This window comes from Cheilinus undulatus, linkage group 4, assembly GCF_018320785.1.
Source record: "Cheilinus undulatus linkage group 4, ASM1832078v1, whole genome shotgun sequence".
NCBI lineage: Eukaryota > Metazoa > Chordata > Actinopteri > Labriformes > Labridae > Cheilinus > Cheilinus undulatus.
The window spans coordinates 31,348,789-31,370,328 of record NC_054868.1 but is presented as its reverse complement, the minus strand read 5'-3'; the positions used below and the strand labels follow the sequence as shown (position 1 = coordinate 31,370,328).

Here is a 21,540-nt window from a genome sequence, read left to right as displayed (position 1 = left end):
ACCCAATTTCTAATATTTGACTTCAGGTAATAAGGATTATTGTGAAAATATGGTGAGGCAAGCAAGTAGCGCCACTAGCCCCTTTGGCATTGCAAAATATCACAAAGAACATCAAGGCATAATCCTCCTTACTCTGCCTCTGATTGGCTTACCCCTGATATTCTTACAGCTTTTTCAGATACATCTCCCTTCTGCAAAAGCCCCATACTTCTTCACAAGTTTTACTTCAATATATCTCCCTTGAAGTGACTCGATTTGTTGTACAGCCTCACAAAGCAGGGAAGCTTTCAGAATAAAAGCATTCTATACCACTGAAAGGCCAAACAGTGTTTTTACTTCAAAAAGCACAAAGTTGAAGTGTAACTGTGCTGTTTATCTTGCCAGTGATATATCCTGCTGATGTGGCATACACATCTGCTTAAACAAAGTAAATATGGCTCTCATTTTCATTTTAATGTCTTTACTGGCTTAGAGACGTGCACAGTTTGTGGTAAAAATAAGCATGCCTTCCATTGTCTAGATTAGGTAAACTGTAAAACCAAACAAGTTCAAAATACTAAAGAATATTTGTCCTTACTAATTATGTCAAAGTTTTTAAGTAGTGGAAATATATTTTTGAATATTACACAAGTTAAAATATATCATTTTCACTGTAATCCTCGATTAATTAACAAAACCAGAAATGTTGGGGCAACTGATAACATACACTTTTACTTTTTAGTACTTTTGGGTACTAAAAAGTTAAAATAACTCAATTTTACTTGTACATGTATGTTAGAAACATAACTTTGTTAAGTTAAAATACACCGTGAAAATTTTTCTACAATCAAAATTCAGTTAAAATGGAACTTATGACAATATTGTAGAGTATTTTTCTAAAGCTACATGTTTCTCATCCACCAGTTTTAAATTTTTTTCCGCACATACTTAAATCATGACCAATCATGCCATCAAGGTAACTTAAGTGACTACAAATAAAAATAATTGAAAGGTGCACACTGAATCAGGGAGTCCTCTTCTATCATATTCAGTATGGCATCCATTGTATATTGTCTAACTGAAGTAATAACTTCACCCATGGTGCAAAAGTGTCTATTGCCCAAAGTCATTCTTGGAAAAATGCCAACAATATCAAATTATCCAATAATATAAGCACAATTACAATAAAATACTTAAAGCAACCGAGTACTGTTAACTTAAAACTAAAAATATGTTCTATTAACTCAGAAAAAAAAACTGAAATAGCTGTTTTGGATTTCTAAAATAACAAAACTCATTTTTTTAAACAACCTTCAACTATTCAGTCTTAAATTGTACAGTACAGGGGCATGGGACCAGTGTTTACTGACTAAAACTGTGACAATAGAAGTACTGCTAGTGCATTCATATGAGTATTTTACCTTTACGCTATAATTTGGATGAATCAATTAGTTCAAAGTGACAAAAAGTGAAGTCTAAAATGCGATGGGGTTTTTTTTGTTGAATTAAACAGGATCAAAATGATTCAGAGTTTCTGTCAACTAAAACAAAACCAAAACTGTGAAGGCTCAAAATGACTAAAATATGACTGAAACTAAAACACATGATAGATGATAGATAGATAGACAGACAGACAGACAGACAGACACATGCTGCCCTTCTCCCCTCTCAATACAGCCCACAAGTCAGTTCTGAACATCAGTAAACTGTAAACATGAATAAAGTAAGACCAAATCTGCCCATTTCAACCTAAGCTGCTGCATACCACCATAACGTTCAAATTAATTTAAACATGCAGCAGAAAAGGGTCAATCTTTGATTAATACATTCAATAACTTTATTATCTAGCATATAGTGAAATTAGCAGATATATCTGGCTATAACTGTTGGTTAAAACTCTTTTATGAAGCAATGGAGAATGCTTTTCTGTTAAAATAAGTGCAAGCAAATAACTGTCATATCCGGCAAATACTTTGTTTATTGTATGTAGACAGCATCTCTATTTTTGTTTTCCAAAATGATAAAGCTATTTATTTGTTTCTTTATTTTTACTTTTGAAAGAGAGTACTCTACAAGCTGTAACAGTCTGTTACTCTGGGAGAAGAAAGATAATGTGTAGAAAATGTTGCTTACCCCAACTCTAGGGAGACTAAAAATAAGTTTGTATACTCCTATACCTGTGTATAACCTGGACTACCTCACTGGATATAACCTCCAACAAAACAATACAGGTTAAAATAGTCCACAGTCCCCAAAAAACACAGCTTCATGAAGTAAATTTGCTATTCTCATGTTTTAAAGACTTTTAAACACTGAGTTTATATTTAAATTTGTAGATGTCAGAAGAATCCTGACAGGCTCTTCCTGTGAATTAGCGTTCTCAATTTAAGCTGTGCATCCACTCGGAGCAGCTTTCCCCCTGTGATTTTAGTGCAATGGCTTTAAAGAGAGCTAAAGAATGGATATATTTAATCTTTTCAGGGTTCTTAATATTACCACAGACACAGCAAAGGTCATTATTACTTACTACACACATTTGCTCTGTGTTAAAAGAGCCAACCTACATAAGAATCTGCCGACACAGGTTGATATTTAAAGCCCAAAACACCTTCTTACCTTCTCATTGATGTCGATGTCGCAGGAGTCGATGCTGTCTCTAAATAGATCTTCTGTGCTGCCGTTACTGCTGCTCAGGTTGCTGTTGTGGAGAAGCTGCCTGCTCGAACACAGAGAAACAGACACACTTTAGTAATCTGTGGGAACATCAGAGCATTAGCTGGTCCTGATGTTGTCTCTGCATGTGTGTTTGTGAGAGAGAGATGGAAGGAGGTTGGCTCTGTTCTGCAATAATGCTGCTGCAAGCTTGTATACTGTAGTTAATATGGGACTATATAGAGGGTGCCGAGGAGAGAAGCTGGTGCAAACAGAAAAAAAAACACACATAGGCTTGATTTAGAAGCGTCAGACATACACCCACACAGGTGTGAGTGGCTCTGACTCAGTCACACAATCAAGTGTGACATTCATGCCGTGATGCGAGTTCAGCTGCTCCCTTTCACAGTAATGAAATAACTTGAGAAAAGCTTCTGCTCCATTACTGAGATTAGCATTATGGAGAGGAGAGGAGAGGAGAGGAGAGGAGAGGAGAGGAGAGGAGAGGAGGAGGAGAAGAAAGCAAATGAGTGTGCACAAGAGGTGATAATAAAAGCGAAAAAGGAGACGAAGAAAGTACTGTACCAAGGATCGGATAAAGAGAGCAATAAAGTGAAAGAAGAAATCAAAGCAGACAGAAAGGACAGTAGACTGAGCAGAGGAAGAGAGCCAGGACTTCTATTGAATACATAGATCAGGGCTGGCAGGCCATTTTCACTCTGTCACTATAACTCATTTAATGTGGGTGGAAATAGCACAAAGGCGATACAAAACACTTCACCCAGTTCAAGCAAACAGAACATGAAGAGGCTGCCACTAAAAAAGATCATGTGTAAAATCTTTTCCTAGCTCCAGGAGCATAAACAGAAGATTTGACAGCAGACAGATTGGTCTAGATTAACTCTACAGAGATGTTTCTCTGAATAATTGGTTAGTAATTAACTGTCTGAGCATAATGGCCGGGCGGCTGGCTGATAAGGAAGTAGGGTCTTATCTTGTGTGTGCCTTTGTCAACAAATACAACAAACACGTGCAGCACTGGCTGTATAATGTAGAAACACGTAGAGTACAAGGGGATGACTCTTATCAGCAAATAGAAGCACACTTTGACTCAAACACAAACATGCACAGAGAGGAACGGCTTACCTTCCAAATGCAGTGCTGGAGATTTTCCTGTTCGGGCTGCAAAAGACACAAAAGCAGTGTTATACTAAAAGTGAGTTGCCATGGATATGTCTAGACCCACAGCTCAACACTTCACAGGAACTAACTGCAGATCACAATTAAGATTTGGCTTTTCAGTGAGGCGGGCTTGTAGGAAAAACAGAGAGAGAGGGAGATTAAAAACACTGAAGGACATGTCAATGATAACAAAATCTTCTGCCTGGTTCAGTGAGCTGGGTTTCTGTCAGCTCAGCGACTGTCTCAAAGGGACAAAAGCCTGAAGACTCTGATGTGTCTGCACTGAGTGTCACATTGGATTAACAGTAAACAGAGTGGGGTCACGCAAAAGACACTTTATGTAGAAATAAAACCAACAGTATGGTTAGACTCCATTTAGACAGTAGAGCTTTTTCCAGCAAGACTGTTTATTTCTCTTATTAAAAATGTCCAATCTGCACAAAATATATCACCTTTATATTTATGTAAAACAAATGGGAGTGTTTTTCTTCTGTTCTCATGGTTATGACAGTTGTGGTTGATTATACCAAATATTATTTTCAATTAAGAGATCAAATCAAATTCAAAGGCTTTCTTGGCATGGAAATAGTAACTTCCATTGCCAAAGCAATTAAAATAAAAAAGACAAATTTACACATTAAAATTCACAAATTCAATTATTGAAATTTCCAAAATCAAAGATGTCAGGTTGGGAGACTGATTGGTAACTGAATGGATGATCAAACAAAATCAATCAAAGATCAAGATCAAACAAAATGCCTCAAATTCAATTAATCTGATTAGGCTATAGCACGCAACTAGTGAACTGTAACAGATTTACAAATAGAGACAGAAATTGTGAGAAAAGCTGAATTATAAAATTGAACTTTTGGACAGTGAGCATTGCAAATAAATAATTGGCATGGTGTCCACCGGGGTTATCTTCTAGGGGGATCCCCTCAGCAATAAATAAAGCACAGAGTGTACAATACATAATGAGAAAAAGATTAGCCTGCAGCTAATGTTTCAGTTCAGCCAGTGTCTTTTTTGATGAGCACTGAGAGGACAAACTGGGCAGAAAAAAAGCCATCTTTGTTTTAGATCTTTCAAGTATCACTTCTACAATTTTCATGCATTTAAAGATCCACAACATTTTGTTTGTGTGAGAGTCCATGTGCTTTGGCTTCAGTCAGACAGTTATCAGAGTTCATAAGTACAAAATAAAGCAGCTTAGAGGTCAAAAGTCTTATGTCAGATGGATGTTGCTCCGTCTGTCTTGTAATACACTCTATGGGTTTTACATTTATTAGCTGTGCCTTTACTTTTAAAACTTTTGGTGTAAAGCTGTGTGTTTTTCAGTCGGTCATTACCTGTAAGGCTGTCAATATTAATGTACAATCGCAATGTGATTAAGGTCCACAATTAGAGCTTTTGTTAATCACATTAATCACACGATTTCTCCCTTTCAGTATCCTTTGGTTAAGCTACAGCAACATCTCCCTGCAGCCACAACAATGTGGAATAAGTAGAACACTGTGTCTTAAGGTCTCATTTAATAACTAAAACTAAAATGTAAAAATCATTCTGGGTAACTGAAACTAAATAAAAACTAAGCTGTTACAAAATAACTAACCTAAATTGTATTGAGCATTTACAAAACAAACTAAAATGTAGTCAGGCACAAAATATTCTTAGTTTTAGTCTTTGACAGCAGCATGCAGACTAACATGTACACTCAAGCCTGAGGAGTGTAAAATCACCTGATTTGATGGGAGAAGACTTCACACAATGGTCAATTTTAAGTCTTGTGTTGCACAAATGTCAATAAATAAAATTAAAAGTGAGGAGAAGTCTGTCACAAACTTTTTAAAAATTGTATAATTATTATTTTTTCTAACCCTTTTGGGTCTTCCGTACTACTGAAAAAACAAGAAACAAAACACTCAATTACAGTAATGTGAATAAATGTATTAAGTTACTTTCCACCCCTTGAGAAAGGCTGCAGTTGTTTGAGTTAATCTCACATATGATTTTGTTTTCATTAAATTGTTACCTACCTACCTTTATTTCATTGTGGGAGATTCTTCGTTAACCAAGTTATAGCAAAAGCATCAGACTTGTTATTGGTATCCCATAATTTTTATAGGGATTGCAGGAATTTTTATATGGATTGCAGAGCTAAAATTGGTACTTTAAATGCAGCATCATTATAACCCCCACAAATGTAATCTACAGATTTAAAATGATGGTGAGATATACGCTAGATAGAATACTGTCTGAATATCACACCATTATTCCCTTACTTGTTTTTTACCACCCCCAAATGCTATGGACTTTTGTTTACATTATTGTATTTCCTTTTAGGCTATGCCTTATCTTAAAACATTGGCCATCCTAGGTAAATTAATTGCTTTAAAGAGGTTTACCATGCTCAAGTGACCCTTTAAATACTGCATGCTGCTCAGCTGTACAGTTTGAGTCTTTCTAGTCTTGTTCTTTTTAATTAATCCATATGGAGGATTGTTTCTATTTTAGAAATTGTATGCCTTAATATCCAACGTCCTCTATCATCCAAATCCATTCCCTCCACTTCCTATTCGGTCTGTATCTACTTTTTAAGAGCTTACAATTCAAAGTAATTTCCACATTGATAGCATCTCTCTCTGTTTTTTATTCTCCCTTTCCTCTCTCTAACTCTTCCTTCTGCCTATCACTACTTCATTATTTATAAAGGGGAGAGCAGAGGTCTAATTAAGAGAGGCATGTTGGATTATTAAGCCTATCTCCTCCAGGGAGAGAGATCCTGCAGAGTCAGTTGAGAGTTCAAGTAACAAATTTGGAAAGTTCATACTGTATTTAAAGTATTATTCATCAGTATACAATATTCTCAGGTAGATCCTGTGTCTGCATGTGTGTCCACTTGTGTTTACAGGTGGACAGTAGAGCTGTTAATGGTCACCGTGGATTATGTTTCCAATAATAGATTCCCCATTACAATGGTGATGAGGTAAGCACTGAGTGGCGGCCTTATGTAACGATCAATTAGTGCTTGTGGGCATGTTGGTTCATGTATTCAACAAAAAGGAACACCTTCACACCTCTGTAACAGAATTGCATCACTTTTATTTCATTATACTGAGTAAGAGTCAACAAAACAAGAGGCTGAGTCAATCTGAGTCATTCTGACGTGAATGGATCATTTAACAGTTTTTTTAAATGCATTTAATAACTGACAGCTTTTTGCCTCGTTTCTGTAAGGACTAACCTTTTATTACACATTGCACCAAACTGGTTCCTTAAAATAGCTGCGTAGATAATCAGCACTAATTTGCTATAGAAATGGCTCTCAATACCTGTTCTATAGAAGCTTTTCTTTGTGTGGCAGCTACAAGACATTTCGTTACATCTAAATATGTCAAGTTTAGTTTAAATTAAAGCTACAAAAACGTGCAGTCAGCAAACACATTCTTACGATATGATTTTATTTGACATGCTTACATGGCAGTCAGAGAGAAAGGTTGGAGGGGTAAAGACAGCATAAAAAATGCTTAACTCACACTTTTACCCCTTATTGAAGTTGTAGTAACAGCCTGAAGGTACGGTATGTTCATATTTTGCGACACTAAGTCATACATGTTGGTAAGTCAGGGTTTGTGGTACCTGTTAGCCTTGAGGTTCTTGAGCCGAGCTTCCAGGTCATTGAGCAGGTTGACCTTCTTGCTGCACTGAGAACAGTAGACATCCATCAGTTCACCGGTGTAATGCTGACGCACCTTACGAGGAGTCTGACCAGCACTGAAAACACACAGAAATACACAATTTTTAATCTGTGTAAAGGAATGAGGCTGCTATATAACCACAGAGCTTGGAGCCAAGACATTTAGAGAACTGATCATCAATATAAATGAGAGATTATCTGGGAATATGGTGCACTAGGAGGAAATTCTTACTCTAGTCCCAATATAGCTTTTTTAACTGGATTGGGGGCATGGATAAAACTAGACAGGGAAAACAGTAAACCTGGCACTCCAGATGGATTTGTTTCACACATCCATCTGGAAAACCACTCATAGACAGCTTTTGGGAAAGGACAGAGCCTTTGAAAAAAAACTTGGAGGGTGATTGGATGAACGTTCTGTCTGTCACATCTTTATGAGCCAATCAGTGCAACAAAACACGTGACGTAGCCACTACCGAGCTGTGCCCCTACCAAAGGAGTAAACTCCATACAGAACTGCATAACATGAACCATGGCGACTACAGACATCTCAGTACACGACTTTTATCGTTTTTGAAAAGAAAACAACTCAAAGAAATGTCAGCAAGTTCTGATAAAACTGGCACTTCAGCTGCATCCTTGCTAACATCTTCTGCCATAAATGCACCGTTGCTGCTTGCTCACATCATGACTCCACTGTGCCTGAAAGCACTGCCCCTTGTCAGTAATTGGTCCTGTAACTTTCTAACCAGCCCCAAACGGTTCAGATAGGAGCTTTGCAAGATGGATTCGCCAGTGAGAAACACAGAAACGGGCGTATCCATCTGCTTTGCAAAGTTAGAAAACAGTGAGGTCAAACATATATCCTGTTTGGATATAACGTGATTTTTCTTACAACGTAACAGTCATACAGTCAAAATTACAGTTACTATTCAATCAAAGCTCCTTGTTATTAAAGCTAACATAGCTCCAAGATCAGAGTGTTACAATCTCATAATAGCCTCTTGGTGTAGGAGCCCCTGAACCATTAGTAAAGACTGTACCTTTAACCCACTTTGTACAGTAGTTATTCAACCCTCTAGCCCATGCTGAGTGGTCTAAGACTTCTTGTAAATCAGGGCCTCATTTTGAATTTAAATCTCAAAAGCTGACTCCATTTGAGGAGTTTTGTCTGCTTGGTATGCGTGGAAGGAGCATTGAGGGTATTGCCTCTCTATCAGGCGGGAGACTTAATCCCATTAAACACAGGCCTTTGATGAATATTAATGTGGCCTTAAGGGCAAAAACTCCTCAGTTGCACTTCTGCAGTCAAGTCTCAGAATAAAACCAGGCAGGTAAGGATTCAGGAGCTTGCAGACTTGAGCACTTAGTTGACAATTGTTGAAAATGAAGCTGCAAAAAAAGTCAGTGTACTATAACTTACTTAAAGACACCCGCTTACAACTGAAATGTATCATCAACTGCATCCAGCAACAAATTGTTACCTAACATCTGGTTAGCAGACTGATACTAGGCAGCCAAACACATGCAATATAGCTTGAAGAAAGTGCTATGACACCACACGAAAGATAGATAGGTCTAGTGTTTGAAGCATAATAGGCAAATACTTTAGTAATTATTTGCCTTTAAATTGCAGTTTCGACTCCCTACCACACCCAAAACAACATGGGTGCCATGTGGCAATATTTTTCTTTCTAACTCTCTTACCTTGAGGGAACAGATGAGCCAAGGTCAGAGTACCCGTTTGTACGGGTTTCGTCGTCAGGGCAGGGACTGCTGGGAGTGTAATCTGGTTCCTCTCCCTCTCCGTAGTCTTCAAACTGCTCCTCGTTCAGAGAAGCTGAAGAACGTGTCGATAAATCAGAAGTCACAGAGATGCTGGTCTGACCAATCCTGAGTAAAAAAAACAGCAATCTGTGTTTTAAAATAAGTGACTAAAATCTTGAAAGGATTCAAATTCTACATATTGTGCTATATTGTTTTTATGTACTTTTCCATAGTCTCTTTTGTTATTGAGTTGGGTCATTGTCTTGTTGGTATATGAACCCACGACCAATCAGATTCAGTCCAGAAGGGATTCCATGATGCACTAAGATGTTGTGGTAGATATTCTTGTTCATGATACTGTCAATTTTCACTATTTTGCCCACGCCGTATCCACAAATGGAGCCCCATACCATAATGGAATCTCCACCGTGTTTCACTGTGGGTGCAATGCATCTGGCATCAAAACGTTCTCCAGCTTTTCTGTGGACATAAACACGACGATGCTGACTGAAGAGTTCAAACTTGGACTCGTCCATCCAGAGTTCCTTCTTCCAGTCATCAACAGTCCAGTGTTTGTGCTCCCTGCCAAATCTGAGGCATTTCTGGATGTTTGCAGGCCTCAAAAATGGCTTCTTAGCAGCTATTCTTCCATTTGAGCCTTGTTCCGTCAGTCGTCTGCTTATGGTCCTTCTGGAGACTTTCTCAGACTCTGATCTAGAAGCATTCATCTCTGCCTGAAGATCAGCAGTGGTCTTCCTTCTGTCTCTAGTACTTAAAATCTTGTGGTGTCTGACATCTGCTTCAGTTAACTTTGGTTTCCTGCCTCTTCCTCGGCACATTTTGTAAGCACCAGTCTCAGCAATTGACTCCAAAGCATACTTGACCACACTGTGAGAATACTTTATGTCTTTCCCTGTTTGTCTCAAAGACCATCCAGCATCCTTTAGTGCTTTAATGCTGACTTCATTTTCAGTGAGCTCTCCATGTTTTAGCATTTTGAACAGGAATGAGGAATTTCAAACTGAATTCACCTTTTTATACCCAAATTTGAGCCAGCTCACTGGGCTTCTCTGAGAAGTCAGAAATTAATCAAGCATAACATTCAACCATTAAAACTCATTTTTCTGTTAAGGAATGCAAGTAAATAACTATAATTTGACATATTAATCAAGAAATAATAATGTGCTTTACTATTTTTTAGTTTTTTTGTAAATCAGTAAACTTGAAAATTAATGGATAACAATAATAATTATATTTTAGCATTAAAAATATCATTTGGGTTAAAGAGCTTCTACATATTGAAAAAATGATTTTGGTAATAACCAGTAGCCAGGGCTGGACTGGGACAAAAATTTGACCAGCAAAAGTATTTAAGAAGTGAATGTTTAAAAAAGCTCTAAGATACCTTCGTAATCGGCATCACTCAAGTTTCTTGGATTCTGGGAGGGGCAAAACTGTAATCGTGTCTACAGTTCAATTATTTATGCAGCCCTACATGTTTGGTTAATTGGTGACTCTAAATTACCCGTGGGTGTGAGTGTGGGTGTGACTGGTTATAAATTTTCCCTGTGATTAACAAAAGTCAAGGGTGTACCCTGCTTCTTGCCCAGTGACAGTTGAGACTGGCGTCAGCCCCCTGGGACCCTGTACAGAGTAAGTAGTATACAATGGGTGGATATTGTTTAAGAAATATTCATAGCAACTTTCCTCTACAGGTTGGAACCCACACAGCATGTGGTGCCAGATTTCTTTGCCATACCATTCAGATCCTTTGTGCATTACCTACAATTCAAAGCCAGCCCCACTCCTCTCCTGCACCGGTATGTCTTCACCATTGGCTGTCTCAACACTCATTGCCTGTGCCATCGGTTCAAACTGACACAGCTCTGGACCTTCCCGGTCATGGCCTACCACCACTTTTTCGGGAATGAAAAAAAAAAGGGGTGTTTTCACATAATTTAACACAGAATGGTCATGTCGGCCTCTTTTTGGCACTTTTATTGCATTAACTTATGTTAAAAACTACTGACAAATGTGAAAAAATAGCACTGATTTATCTAAAAAATTTAAATTAATGAAGAATCGAGATACAAGGTTTCAGCCAGATGCCAGTGATATGGAGGAAAGAATTCTCTTTTTGTGAAAGTCTCATTGCTGCTTCTCCGGTCATCTCTGATGAACAGGTAACCGAACTTAAACTGCCAATGATTGTCTGTGAATGTGTCAAAAAGAGTGTATAATGCAGCTGATGATGATGGCATGAAGGATTGAGAGGAATTGCAGCATGTCTAGTTGAAAACGAAATGTACTGTAACTATAAAAGTTCCATGCCCTCAATCCTCATCACATCTGCAACAGAAAATGACTTTGCCTCTGACCAAACAGCTGCAGAAATGCAATGAAGTTTATTAGTTTGATGCTCCAAAGTCAACATGAGGTGTGTGAGTTAAGTCATATTGAAGTGCATGTCTGAAGGACAGCTGCTGTTTTAAATGCACCAGACGCAAATGCACCACATGCATTATAGCACATCAAACTGCCTTTACAAATGAACCCCGATCTTGTTTTTTAGTCCGAGATGGTAAAGTGGAATCTGATGAACAATTATCAAATAATTTGAAAAGAGCAAGATATTTTGCTTTGTTAATAAAAGACTGCATACTGCTACATGCAGAAAGAAGAGAGGAAGAGAAGAAGCAGAATCTAATGTGATAAGAGTAAGACGTAAACACTGAGTCAGACACAAGTTGAAGTGAAAAAAAAAAAGTGGAATTGGGCTTACTTCTCCCCAGGGAAAAATAGATCCCCCAGTGCGTCTTCCTTGTCTCCTGGTCTGATGGGACCGTCTGATGTGTCTGACCCTTGGGTGCTTTCCACAGCACTGTCTCTGTCTGACTCCCTCTCCCTGCCTTCGTCTGCCACCTCCTCCTCAGGCTCTTCCACCTCTCCCGGGAACAGCTGGCACTCAGGGACGGGGTCAGGAAAGGCCCGCGTGCACATGATGACCGGACAGAGCCGCTCCTCCTCAGCACCCTGGAAGACAAAAGAAGGAGAGAGAAATTATCAGTGAATACGATTGTAGACTGATTTTAAGACATCCTCTAAAAAGTACATTAGTCTTCCCAGCAAACTTTTGATTGACAGATAACATAAAAGTTTACTGCAAATATTTTAGAGGTTTAATTTTTTTTTTTTGTTATTTGAAACTGTTCAAGCACACATATGTTTAAGTAGACTTACTTATCCTTAGAATAAAAATAGAGTGGAAGCATGCCAAAATGTGCAGCTATTTATGAAATCAACTCACAAAGGAAGGTATTTGCAAGTGTGATCAGTGTCTCATGGCTTCTTATTTATGACCAATTAATCCACATAGTGAATTCTTTCACTGTGGGAATGGTCTTTAGTTAACAGAGAGGTTCTGGAGGGCTATAGGGGTCAAAAAGAGCAAAGCCCTAAGTCCTGTTACATCTAGTTTCATTCTTCAGTGGCCAAATCCAGTCTAATGCCATAGAGAACTAGGACTTATCTCAGCATGACAGAGCAGCTGAGACACTGAGCGGCATGGGAGAAGAGGTCAGGTGAGGGGGTAATCAGGGAGGAGAGAGAGAGAGCAGGGTGACTAAGAAAGAGCACTAGGTGCCTGTATTCAGCAGCTGACCCTTCCCATCCCTGCTATCCTGAGCATGTAGGAAGGAGAAGTCACCACAAAGGAATCCATGTGTCGCCTCTGGCAATCAGGACACGTTTACTGATCATCTGTTCATACTCTGATTTTTGTGGCTGAGAGAAAAACTGTGTAGTATAGTTGTAGCTATATAGTTGAACTGTCAGCCAACAGTGGTAATCACATCAGCAAATCAAATCCAAACTGAAACGTAGCACCTTCAGCTGTCTACTTCAACAGAACTCTGACAACTCATCTATTCATGCTGCTGGTCAGTAATCCTCTAAAGGCATCTGTGATAAAACTCCCCATACTTTGTTTTGAGCCCTGTTATTTGAAAATATCAATGTTGAAGTCTGTGTGAAAACTGGCAAACAGAGGTGACATGAGGTCAAATGTAGGGATGCACAACATTATCGGCATGATATCGATAGTAGCAGATAGCTTAAAAAGAGAATAAGTGGTACAGCCGCATATAAGCATTTCTGCTGATATTTGCAAACAATATTTTGGCTATAAAAATCTGCCTAAATCAATTGTGTATATATTGGCTGTACAAACAAATGAGTACATGGACCTGTTGCCAGGAAACTTAAGGCCCACATCTCCCATATGATGACAACTGTCTTCAGGCATTATAATACCTCTTCAGGAACCTATGTGTGAGAAACTGCATCCATGTTTATAACAGGCAATGGCTGCCTTGGACAGTTATGATGACAAAGCTGATGAATAGATTACATTTTTAAAAGCATACTGTTAATCTGGGTTAGGGAATAACAAGTTTATTTGAAAAAACAGTGTTTTTATTAAAGCCCAGATTAAAAAAAAAGCTTGAAATGCTGTTCTGTTTGGACACGCATGCTTGTATAAAATTAAATTAAAAATACCTATTCAACTCATAACCTGAGGCTTATTTGTGTTACAAAGAGCCAATATGGGGTCTGACGCAGAGTCATAGGGAATAACAGGAAGGATAAAGGTCTCTTTAACATTCCTCCCACTGGTCTTTGCTTTTCCCCACAGCACAAGAGAAACCGTGTGAGAGAAGAAAAAACGTCAGACCCCCCGTACAGAACCAAAACAATTCGAGAAACTGCACAAGCAAACTCAGCAGGATGTCTGAAACCACCTTGTGCTCATTCTGGGGTAAGATAAGTTAACCTAGTTAGCATTAGAGTACAGAAGTAAGGCTCTAATATGGGCTGTGAAGTTGCAATGCATTTGCACAATTATACACAAAAAAATATTTATTATTACTTATGTCACTTTGTTATATTATCATAAACCAACCTGTGTATTTCTTTGTTGTCACAAATTTTACATTTTTTTTATTGTTCCTAGTATGGAACAAAATATTCTGTGTCCTTCATTTAGATGCTAAATAAGCTCGGTAGTAATATCTGCTGCTTGGTTTAAATTTCCACTTAGAGTCACCTTGCTTTGTATTCTTCTGTTCTTTACTCAATAACTTTGTCTGACAGATGCTACAAAAATTAAATGTATGGTCATAATTTTTATTAATGTGATAACATTGCATTGTTATAGTGACAGGATACTACATTATTCAAGGTACAGTTATTTGTAGGGCGGTCAGAGTGAAAGTCAAAGTCACAGTGATGTAAATAAGTCCACTGTTACTCATTAATGTTTCATTTCATTTTTCATTAAAACTCACAGACAGCTCAGTGACACATCAAAAGTCATCTGCACCTTTTGTTATCAAGTATTTAACTTTTGACTGTACCCTTATTTCCTTTTCAATCCATTATAAGTTCCCATTTACATGGCCAAGTTCATGTCAACATCTTCTATCTGACTATCCACCTTATTCCTAGCCCCTATGATACTTTGCATGAAATGTGGAAACGACATCTGGTGCCTTCTGTCAGACAGGAATTTTGCATAATAATAAGATGCTAATCCAAATAATAAGGGCAAATTGGAGATTAAAATATGTAAAAGTCATCTGTTACATCTCCTACAGCAGGGGTAATTAACTAAAATTCAACGAGGTCCAGTCAGAGAAAAGGTGTTAAACCAAAGGTCCAGAACATCATAATGTCCAACTTGAGAGAGTGTGATATGTGGATCTGGGTGCGATTTCAGGGACTTGTTGAGCTGATAAAATATAAAAATTTTCTTATGGCTCACCTATTTCTCTGTCTGTGAATTTCTCCTTTAGGGCCCTATGAAATCCGTTTTATGTTTTGCCAAATCCTGTTTTAATTTTTTGGAACTCCATTTTTTTAACCTTTCCACTAATTTTACCATAAAGTGTCCTGTTCATGTAAATAAATAAAATGTTCACTAATAAAATAGAAATAACCTTAAATTTATTAAAAAAGGGCCACAGTTGGCCCAAGAGCCACAGTTTGGATAACCCTGATATAAAATAACTATGACCAGTGTAACAGATTCAGAGACAGATAACGATTCTGTTAACGAGGAAATCATAGGGCCCCAGACTCCTTGCCTCAGCTCACTCGTCTTTTTGTCTACTCTCTTTGTCTTTCTGATGATTGCAGAGCAGGGTAGAGCAGAGCAGAGAGTGAAAAGACGTAAATGCCAGCTCTTATGCACCTGGGGGATCCGCCCAGGTGCGGCGCACACCTCCTACCAAGCCTGCAGGGACAGACAAACACCAGTAAAGGGGAACACACAAAACAGTAGAGGGCCCTAGAGGCAGGAGGCCATCACATTTATACTCCCTGGAGAGAACAACAGCTACCAGAAATCTGGCATTGTAGAAAACTTGATTTATACATTTCAGCTTATAATAACATTTAGCTGAATTTTTGAGTAAAAAACATGATGCAGGACTTTCTATTACTGTTACTTCACCAGAAGTTTCACCCATCATAGCTACAGCAGATCCCCAGAGTAAGGTGGATAAAAGTAGGTCTGTTTTCAAAGTACTAGTCAGTTACCCTTAGTTTAAAGGTCACATATTTTAGCCTTTTAAGACAAGTTTATATTGGTCTCAGAGGTCCCCAAAACATGCCTGTAAAGTTTGTTGCTGAAAAACACTCTAGTATTGGATTTTTGCATGGCTAAAAAACCCCTCTGTCCCTCCTCTCAGGATATTGATGTAGCTCTCCTGATCATCCTCATCAGTGAGGAGGGCCAACTGAACATGGGGGCGGTGCTAACTCCTCACATGACATAATGAGGGGATTGTGGACAGGCAAGGAGGATATATTTTTGCTAGAAAAAGCCTGAAAAAAGTGTATTTTGCCTAAAATATGACGTTTAAGACAGCAAAATTCAGAATGACACAAAAAGTTTTGAATGCAAAATAGTGAAATTTTACAATGAAATAAAAATGAAGTGATTAACTACAAAAATTAAGAGAAAATGTAATGTCATCTTTTGACAGCCCAGGTTATTTAGTCTCTTTTGTGGTACTGTAGAAACATGCATGATGCAAAAATCCAAGACAGCAGAGTCTATAGGGGAGATCCTCCCTATGTCATAGAGGGCTTATTTTAGGTGTAAAGGAAATAAATATGGTATACATTATATTCAACTGATTAAACACTCATTTAAACAGAGGCCTGCTTATAAATATGACGTTTCATTTTTATCAAGATTGTTCAGTTAAATATTACTGAAATATTACACACTGTACCTTTAACAACATAGCCCTTGTACTTATTAAGAGCAAGTTGTCTTCAGGTTCAATTTCTTAAGCAACAAATACATACAAAGCATTATTTAGGCCCTGATTTAATTTTTCTGATAGCAGTTGTTCAGGTAAAGACACTGATGGACACCTACGTATGATATAAAGTGTGTTTTTTAACAAGTACTTTCTACTCTGATGGTCACTTGTAGGTGCTCTGATGAGAATAGTAAAGCAGTAATGTTTTAAAAGAAGCTGTGCATGCTTGTTTGTGTGTGTGAGAATATGGTATACCTCCCTCTGTAGCTGCCTGCTCCAGAACAGCCCGAGGCTTCAAACTGCCAAAACATGAGCCTACAGTGTGTTTTGAGTTGCTTGATTCCCTGGAGCACAAACACAGCGAGCCTGCCAAACAGCGTCCAACCTGCCACTGGCTCTGTGCAGAGGACGCTAAATTCTGCTGTGCTTTTAACGGCAATGGCTCTGCCTGAAGCCTGACACGTCTTCACATCATCATCCTTTGGTCCATAAAAGATTATCATAGCAGTGTTCATGTTTGCATGGAAATCAGCTCAGATGCTGATGATTCATCAGCAGATTGATATGGAAAATGACTTTATCAGTGTCTGATGCTATTCTGTGTTTGATATGACAACAAATTTATGATACTCTATTATTATTAAATTATCATATGAGTCTTAATGGACATTTATGTCAAGTCTAAAGAAAATCACTTTAAGTGTTTTGGGGTGTCAGGTCCAGAAAAATGGCCCCCTATGCATGGATGGACAACCTAAAACTTTAATTCCCCTGTCCTTCTAGAGCCATAAAACAGTATTTGTTTTTGCAGTACAGTATTGTCAGATATGAATGACACTGGCTAGGTAACAATCCATCATTTTTAATCTGATTATCTACAACCCAAACTCCCCCAAAAATTGTGGCACTGTGTTAAAATGTAAATAAAAACAGAATGCAATGACTGTCAGAGCTCTGAAACACGTATTTTGCTCATAATATAACATAAACAACATCTCATGTTGAAACTGAAAATTATTAACTCATTCTGAATTTGATGGCACCTGCACTTCTCAAAAAAGTAGGAACAAGTCCATATTTCATATTGGGTGGCATTCCCTCTTCCCTTAAACAACAGTCTGAATGTCTGGGAAGTGAGGGGGTTACTGGAGTTTGGGGAGAGGAATGTTGTCCCATTCTTGTCTGGTGTAGAATTCTAGCTGCTCAACAGTCCTGGGTCGTCTTTGAAAGATTTTTCATTTTATAATGCATTAAATGTTTTCTATTGGTGAAAGGAAAATTCAGCACCCGGTCTCTTTTACTGCTTGGCCATGCTGCTGTGGTGACTGGAGCACATGTTGCTCTGAAAACTCTCTATGCTTTTCAGCATTGATGTTGCCTATCCAGATGTTTAAGCCACACCATAGGCACTAATGCAACCCAACAGCCATCGAAGATGGAGGCTTTTGAACTGTCAGCTAACAACAGGCTGGATGGTCCCTCTCCTTCTTATTCCACAGGACACAAAGTCTGGTTTCCATAAAGAATTTCTAATTTTGATTCATCTGACCACAGAACAGTTTTCCATTTTGCCTCAGTTCATCTAAATTGAATTCTGGCTCAGAGAAGACAGCAGGGCTCTTGTTCACATATGGCTTCTTCTTTAAATGATACATCTCTAACTTGTATTTTTGGATGGGACAGCTAACTGTGTTGACAGACAATAATTTCTGTAAGTCTTCCTGAGCCCATGTGGTGATTTTCAGTACAGAATCACACATTTTTAATGCAGTGCCGCATAAGGGCCCAAAGATCATAAGCATCTAATACTGACCTTAGGCCTTGTCTCTTATGCACACAGGTTTCTCCAGATTCTCTGAATCTTTTGATGATATTATGTACTGTAGATGGTGGGATTTTCAAAGTCTTTGCAAAATTATGGTAAGGAAATTTCTTCTAAAATTGTTCCAAAATTTTCAAGCACAGTTTTTTGCAGATTGGTGAACTACTGCCCATGTTTTCCTCTTAGAGTCTCTGCCTCTCTAAAATGCTCCTTTTATACCCAGTCATGTAACTGTGCTGTTGCCAATTTATCTGAGTTACAAATGCTACTCCAGCTGTTTTTCATGGGTACTGCTTACTTTTCAAGTCTTTTGATGCCCAGTCCCTACTTTTTAAAATGTGTTGCTGCCATCAATTCAAAATGAAATGTTGAGTTTCAAAGTTTCAACACTTGATCCATCATTTATGTTCTATTGTGAATAAAATATGGGTTTCTCAGGAACTGGAAATCATTGCATCCTGTTTTTATTTACATTTCAGACACTTTTATTTGATGCATGTGATTGTTGTAAAAAAGCATTTAACTGTATCAAAAACAAGAAAAAAACCTTATTTCATTGTCTAAATATTTTACAGGGATGTATTCACTTTAAGAAACATTATTTTCTTATATCACTTAAATTCTCAATGGATTCCTTCTCTCAGATGCAGACATTTACCAAAGAAGAGTACAATACTGGAGTCAAATCCATAAATCTGCACCCTGTCTAACGTATTTTCTTTTCATATTGTAGCTCTTTATTAAAACATGGAGTGTTTCTGATCTTTGTGAGTCTCTAGCTGCAGGGTCTGACCTAGTTATAATACAGACATTCTATCATTTCTTTCCTCTGTTTCTTCCCAACCTCCCAGGTGAGAGAACGGGCAGAGAGAGGAGGAAATCAGGCTAAAAGAGCAGACATATGCCATCTGTTTGAGTCTTGTTATGTATTATTGGAGAGACAATTCAAAACCTTCTGAGCGATAACACCAACTAGTAGTCGTGTGTGTCAGTGCTCCCTTTGTTCAGCTGATTCCTCAGCCAAACCCTGTTCAGATGCCATAAAGGTAGACTAAATGACTCTTATGTGACAGCTTTATTCCAGGACATTTGTTACATGTCAAGTCTGCCTGAATGAGCACATGTACTCCGTTAATTTCTCTAAGAAAACACAGGTCAGCCAACCTTTCCCAGAGACAGAAGCAGAACAATAAGACTAACTTTACAGTATATCCAACAAAGCAATGCTTCATGGGAAAATTATATTTTGTACATCCTCAGGTACTTGCATAAATAAGTTGTAAATGAGGAGAAAAGAGAAAAAAAGGACTGAAATCAAAGAGGAGGGACATTTGGAGATTTAGGAGTGTAGAACATGTCAAGAAGAGAGAAAATTCAGAAGCAAGTGAAACTTGCCTTAAACAACAAGCATCACCATAGTCTGGGAAATACCTCAGAAATTCTTTTGATTTCGCTGAAAAATAATTTGACCTCTTATTTAATTTTCAGTTCAGTGTGAAACACTGTTAGTTTTTCAGCCGTGCATTGATTCAAGTTCAGTTCAAACAATCTAAATGAGGACAAAATACTGCAAGCTGGGAAATATCTCTGTTCTGCTATGATACCTTGATTAACACTACCCAATACCCAAGGTTATGGTTTACAAATCAGCAAGATAATACATGTTAAGAGTGGGAAAACAAATCAGTTCACCACAATACTGTAATGTTTTGTTGGACAATTTCAAAAAGAATTGATTGTTTTTTTTAGAATCAATCAAGTCGGCTTCTACTAAGGCAGCCGACATGAGCTGGGACAACGTGTGCCTTGTTTTCTCAAAGGCCCAAGGCTTCAGTTATTAATAAAGCTATAACTCAGTGTCAGAGTTATAGCTGTGCCCCAACCCCCCTTCTGACTGAACCAAGTGAATAAATTGTTCCCCTAACTTTGGGGTTTCCAAACTATTCCACTGAGGGCCACATAAAAAAATATATAAGGATGGTTGGACCCCTTATGCCTCATCTTGAGGATATCAAAGTTATTAAAACCAATCTAATACAGGTTAAGATATGCTTAGTGATTGGGTATGCTTAAATGGCTAATTAATAGCTGACAAGGCAAATAGCCAATCATTTTAAGGATTTTAGGGAGGCCAGTCAGATTTCAGAGAGTCCTGGTCAGCCCTGGCTACTACCCACTTTAACCCTGACGCTCCATCTGTAAGGCTATTTGCTGCTGCAAACCATCAAGGCATTGTAAATCAAGATTTGTTTGATTTCAGTTGCCAAAGGTTACGTCAAAGAACCTGTGAGACTTGATAGCATTTTCTACAGTACTGTGCAGAAGTATTAGGGTTTTTTGGGCCAAAAATTAAGGCTGGAGTAAGATGTAGATGAGGCAAGCAAGCTGCCTGAGGGTACCATCAGACGAGGAGGAGAACTGACACAACCCCAGTAGTGCTCTGGATGTCCTTGGGGCATGGGAAAATAATCTGCTGAAAAAATAGCATACCTGTAGGGCACAGTAAAGGGTTGATGTGGCAAGTAAGCATGATCTAGGGCAGGGGTTCTCAAACTTTTCAGCCTGACACCTGTAAAATAAGGATGCCAGAGACCAGGGACCTCGCTGCATGAAGAGAATGGTTGAAGCATAGTTTAATATAGACATGCACATTCAAGAGTAGTCAGGTGTAAACTTACATTTTAAGGTTTTTCTCACATTACTTTGATTAGATCATAAATCTAATCAAATGGCTATGTTTCTATTTTACATTAAACTAATTTTGTGCAGGTATTTTTATAAATATTGGTAAAATGTATCACTTAAAATTATTTTTAAAAATTCTCTCTGTTTGGCCTACCACACATGTCAAGGTTGCCTTTGCACCCTCCAGCCCTACATGTCTTAAATTTATGAAAATGACTGTATAAGCTAAAAGGTTATTGATTTAGGGGTTTTGAGAAATACAGAACTGGGTACTTACATACTCAGGTTTCAATTTCCATCCCTACGTATGACATTCTCTCTACCACTGTATGATTTGACTACTGTTTTAATTTGAAAGGGAAAAAAAATCACAATAACTGACACTACTGAATCATAATACTTAAAGAATCGCAATACTTGAGAAT

At 38.1% G+C, this 21,540-nt stretch overlaps 1 protein-coding gene across 6 annotated transcripts in view; it reads right to left on the bottom strand.

Moving 5' to 3' along the window:
- rab11fip4b (RAB11 family interacting protein 4 (class II) b) overlaps positions 1 to 21,540 on the bottom strand; it is a 75,725-nt gene that overhangs the window by 9,084 nt on the left and 45,101 nt on the right. For 3 of the 6 annotated variants that reach the window (XM_041786130.1, XM_041786126.1, XM_041786129.1), the window contains exons 2-6: positions 12,060 to 12,310; positions 9,218 to 9,424; positions 7,453 to 7,587; positions 3,778 to 3,813; positions 2,596 to 2,695 (exon numbers count right to left, since the gene is read on the bottom strand). In XM_041786130.1, the coding sequence (XP_041642064.1) occupies positions 2,596 to 2,695; positions 3,778 to 3,813; positions 7,453 to 7,587; positions 9,218 to 9,424; positions 12,060 to 12,277 (696 nt within the window). In that variant the 5' untranslated portion in view covers positions 12,278 to 12,310. The remainder of the gene's footprint in view (positions 1 to 2,595; positions 2,696 to 3,777; positions 3,814 to 7,452; positions 7,588 to 9,217; positions 9,425 to 12,059; positions 12,311 to 21,540) is intronic. The other 3 variants (XM_041786127.1, XM_041786128.1, XM_041786131.1) reach the window with 2 other exon arrangements.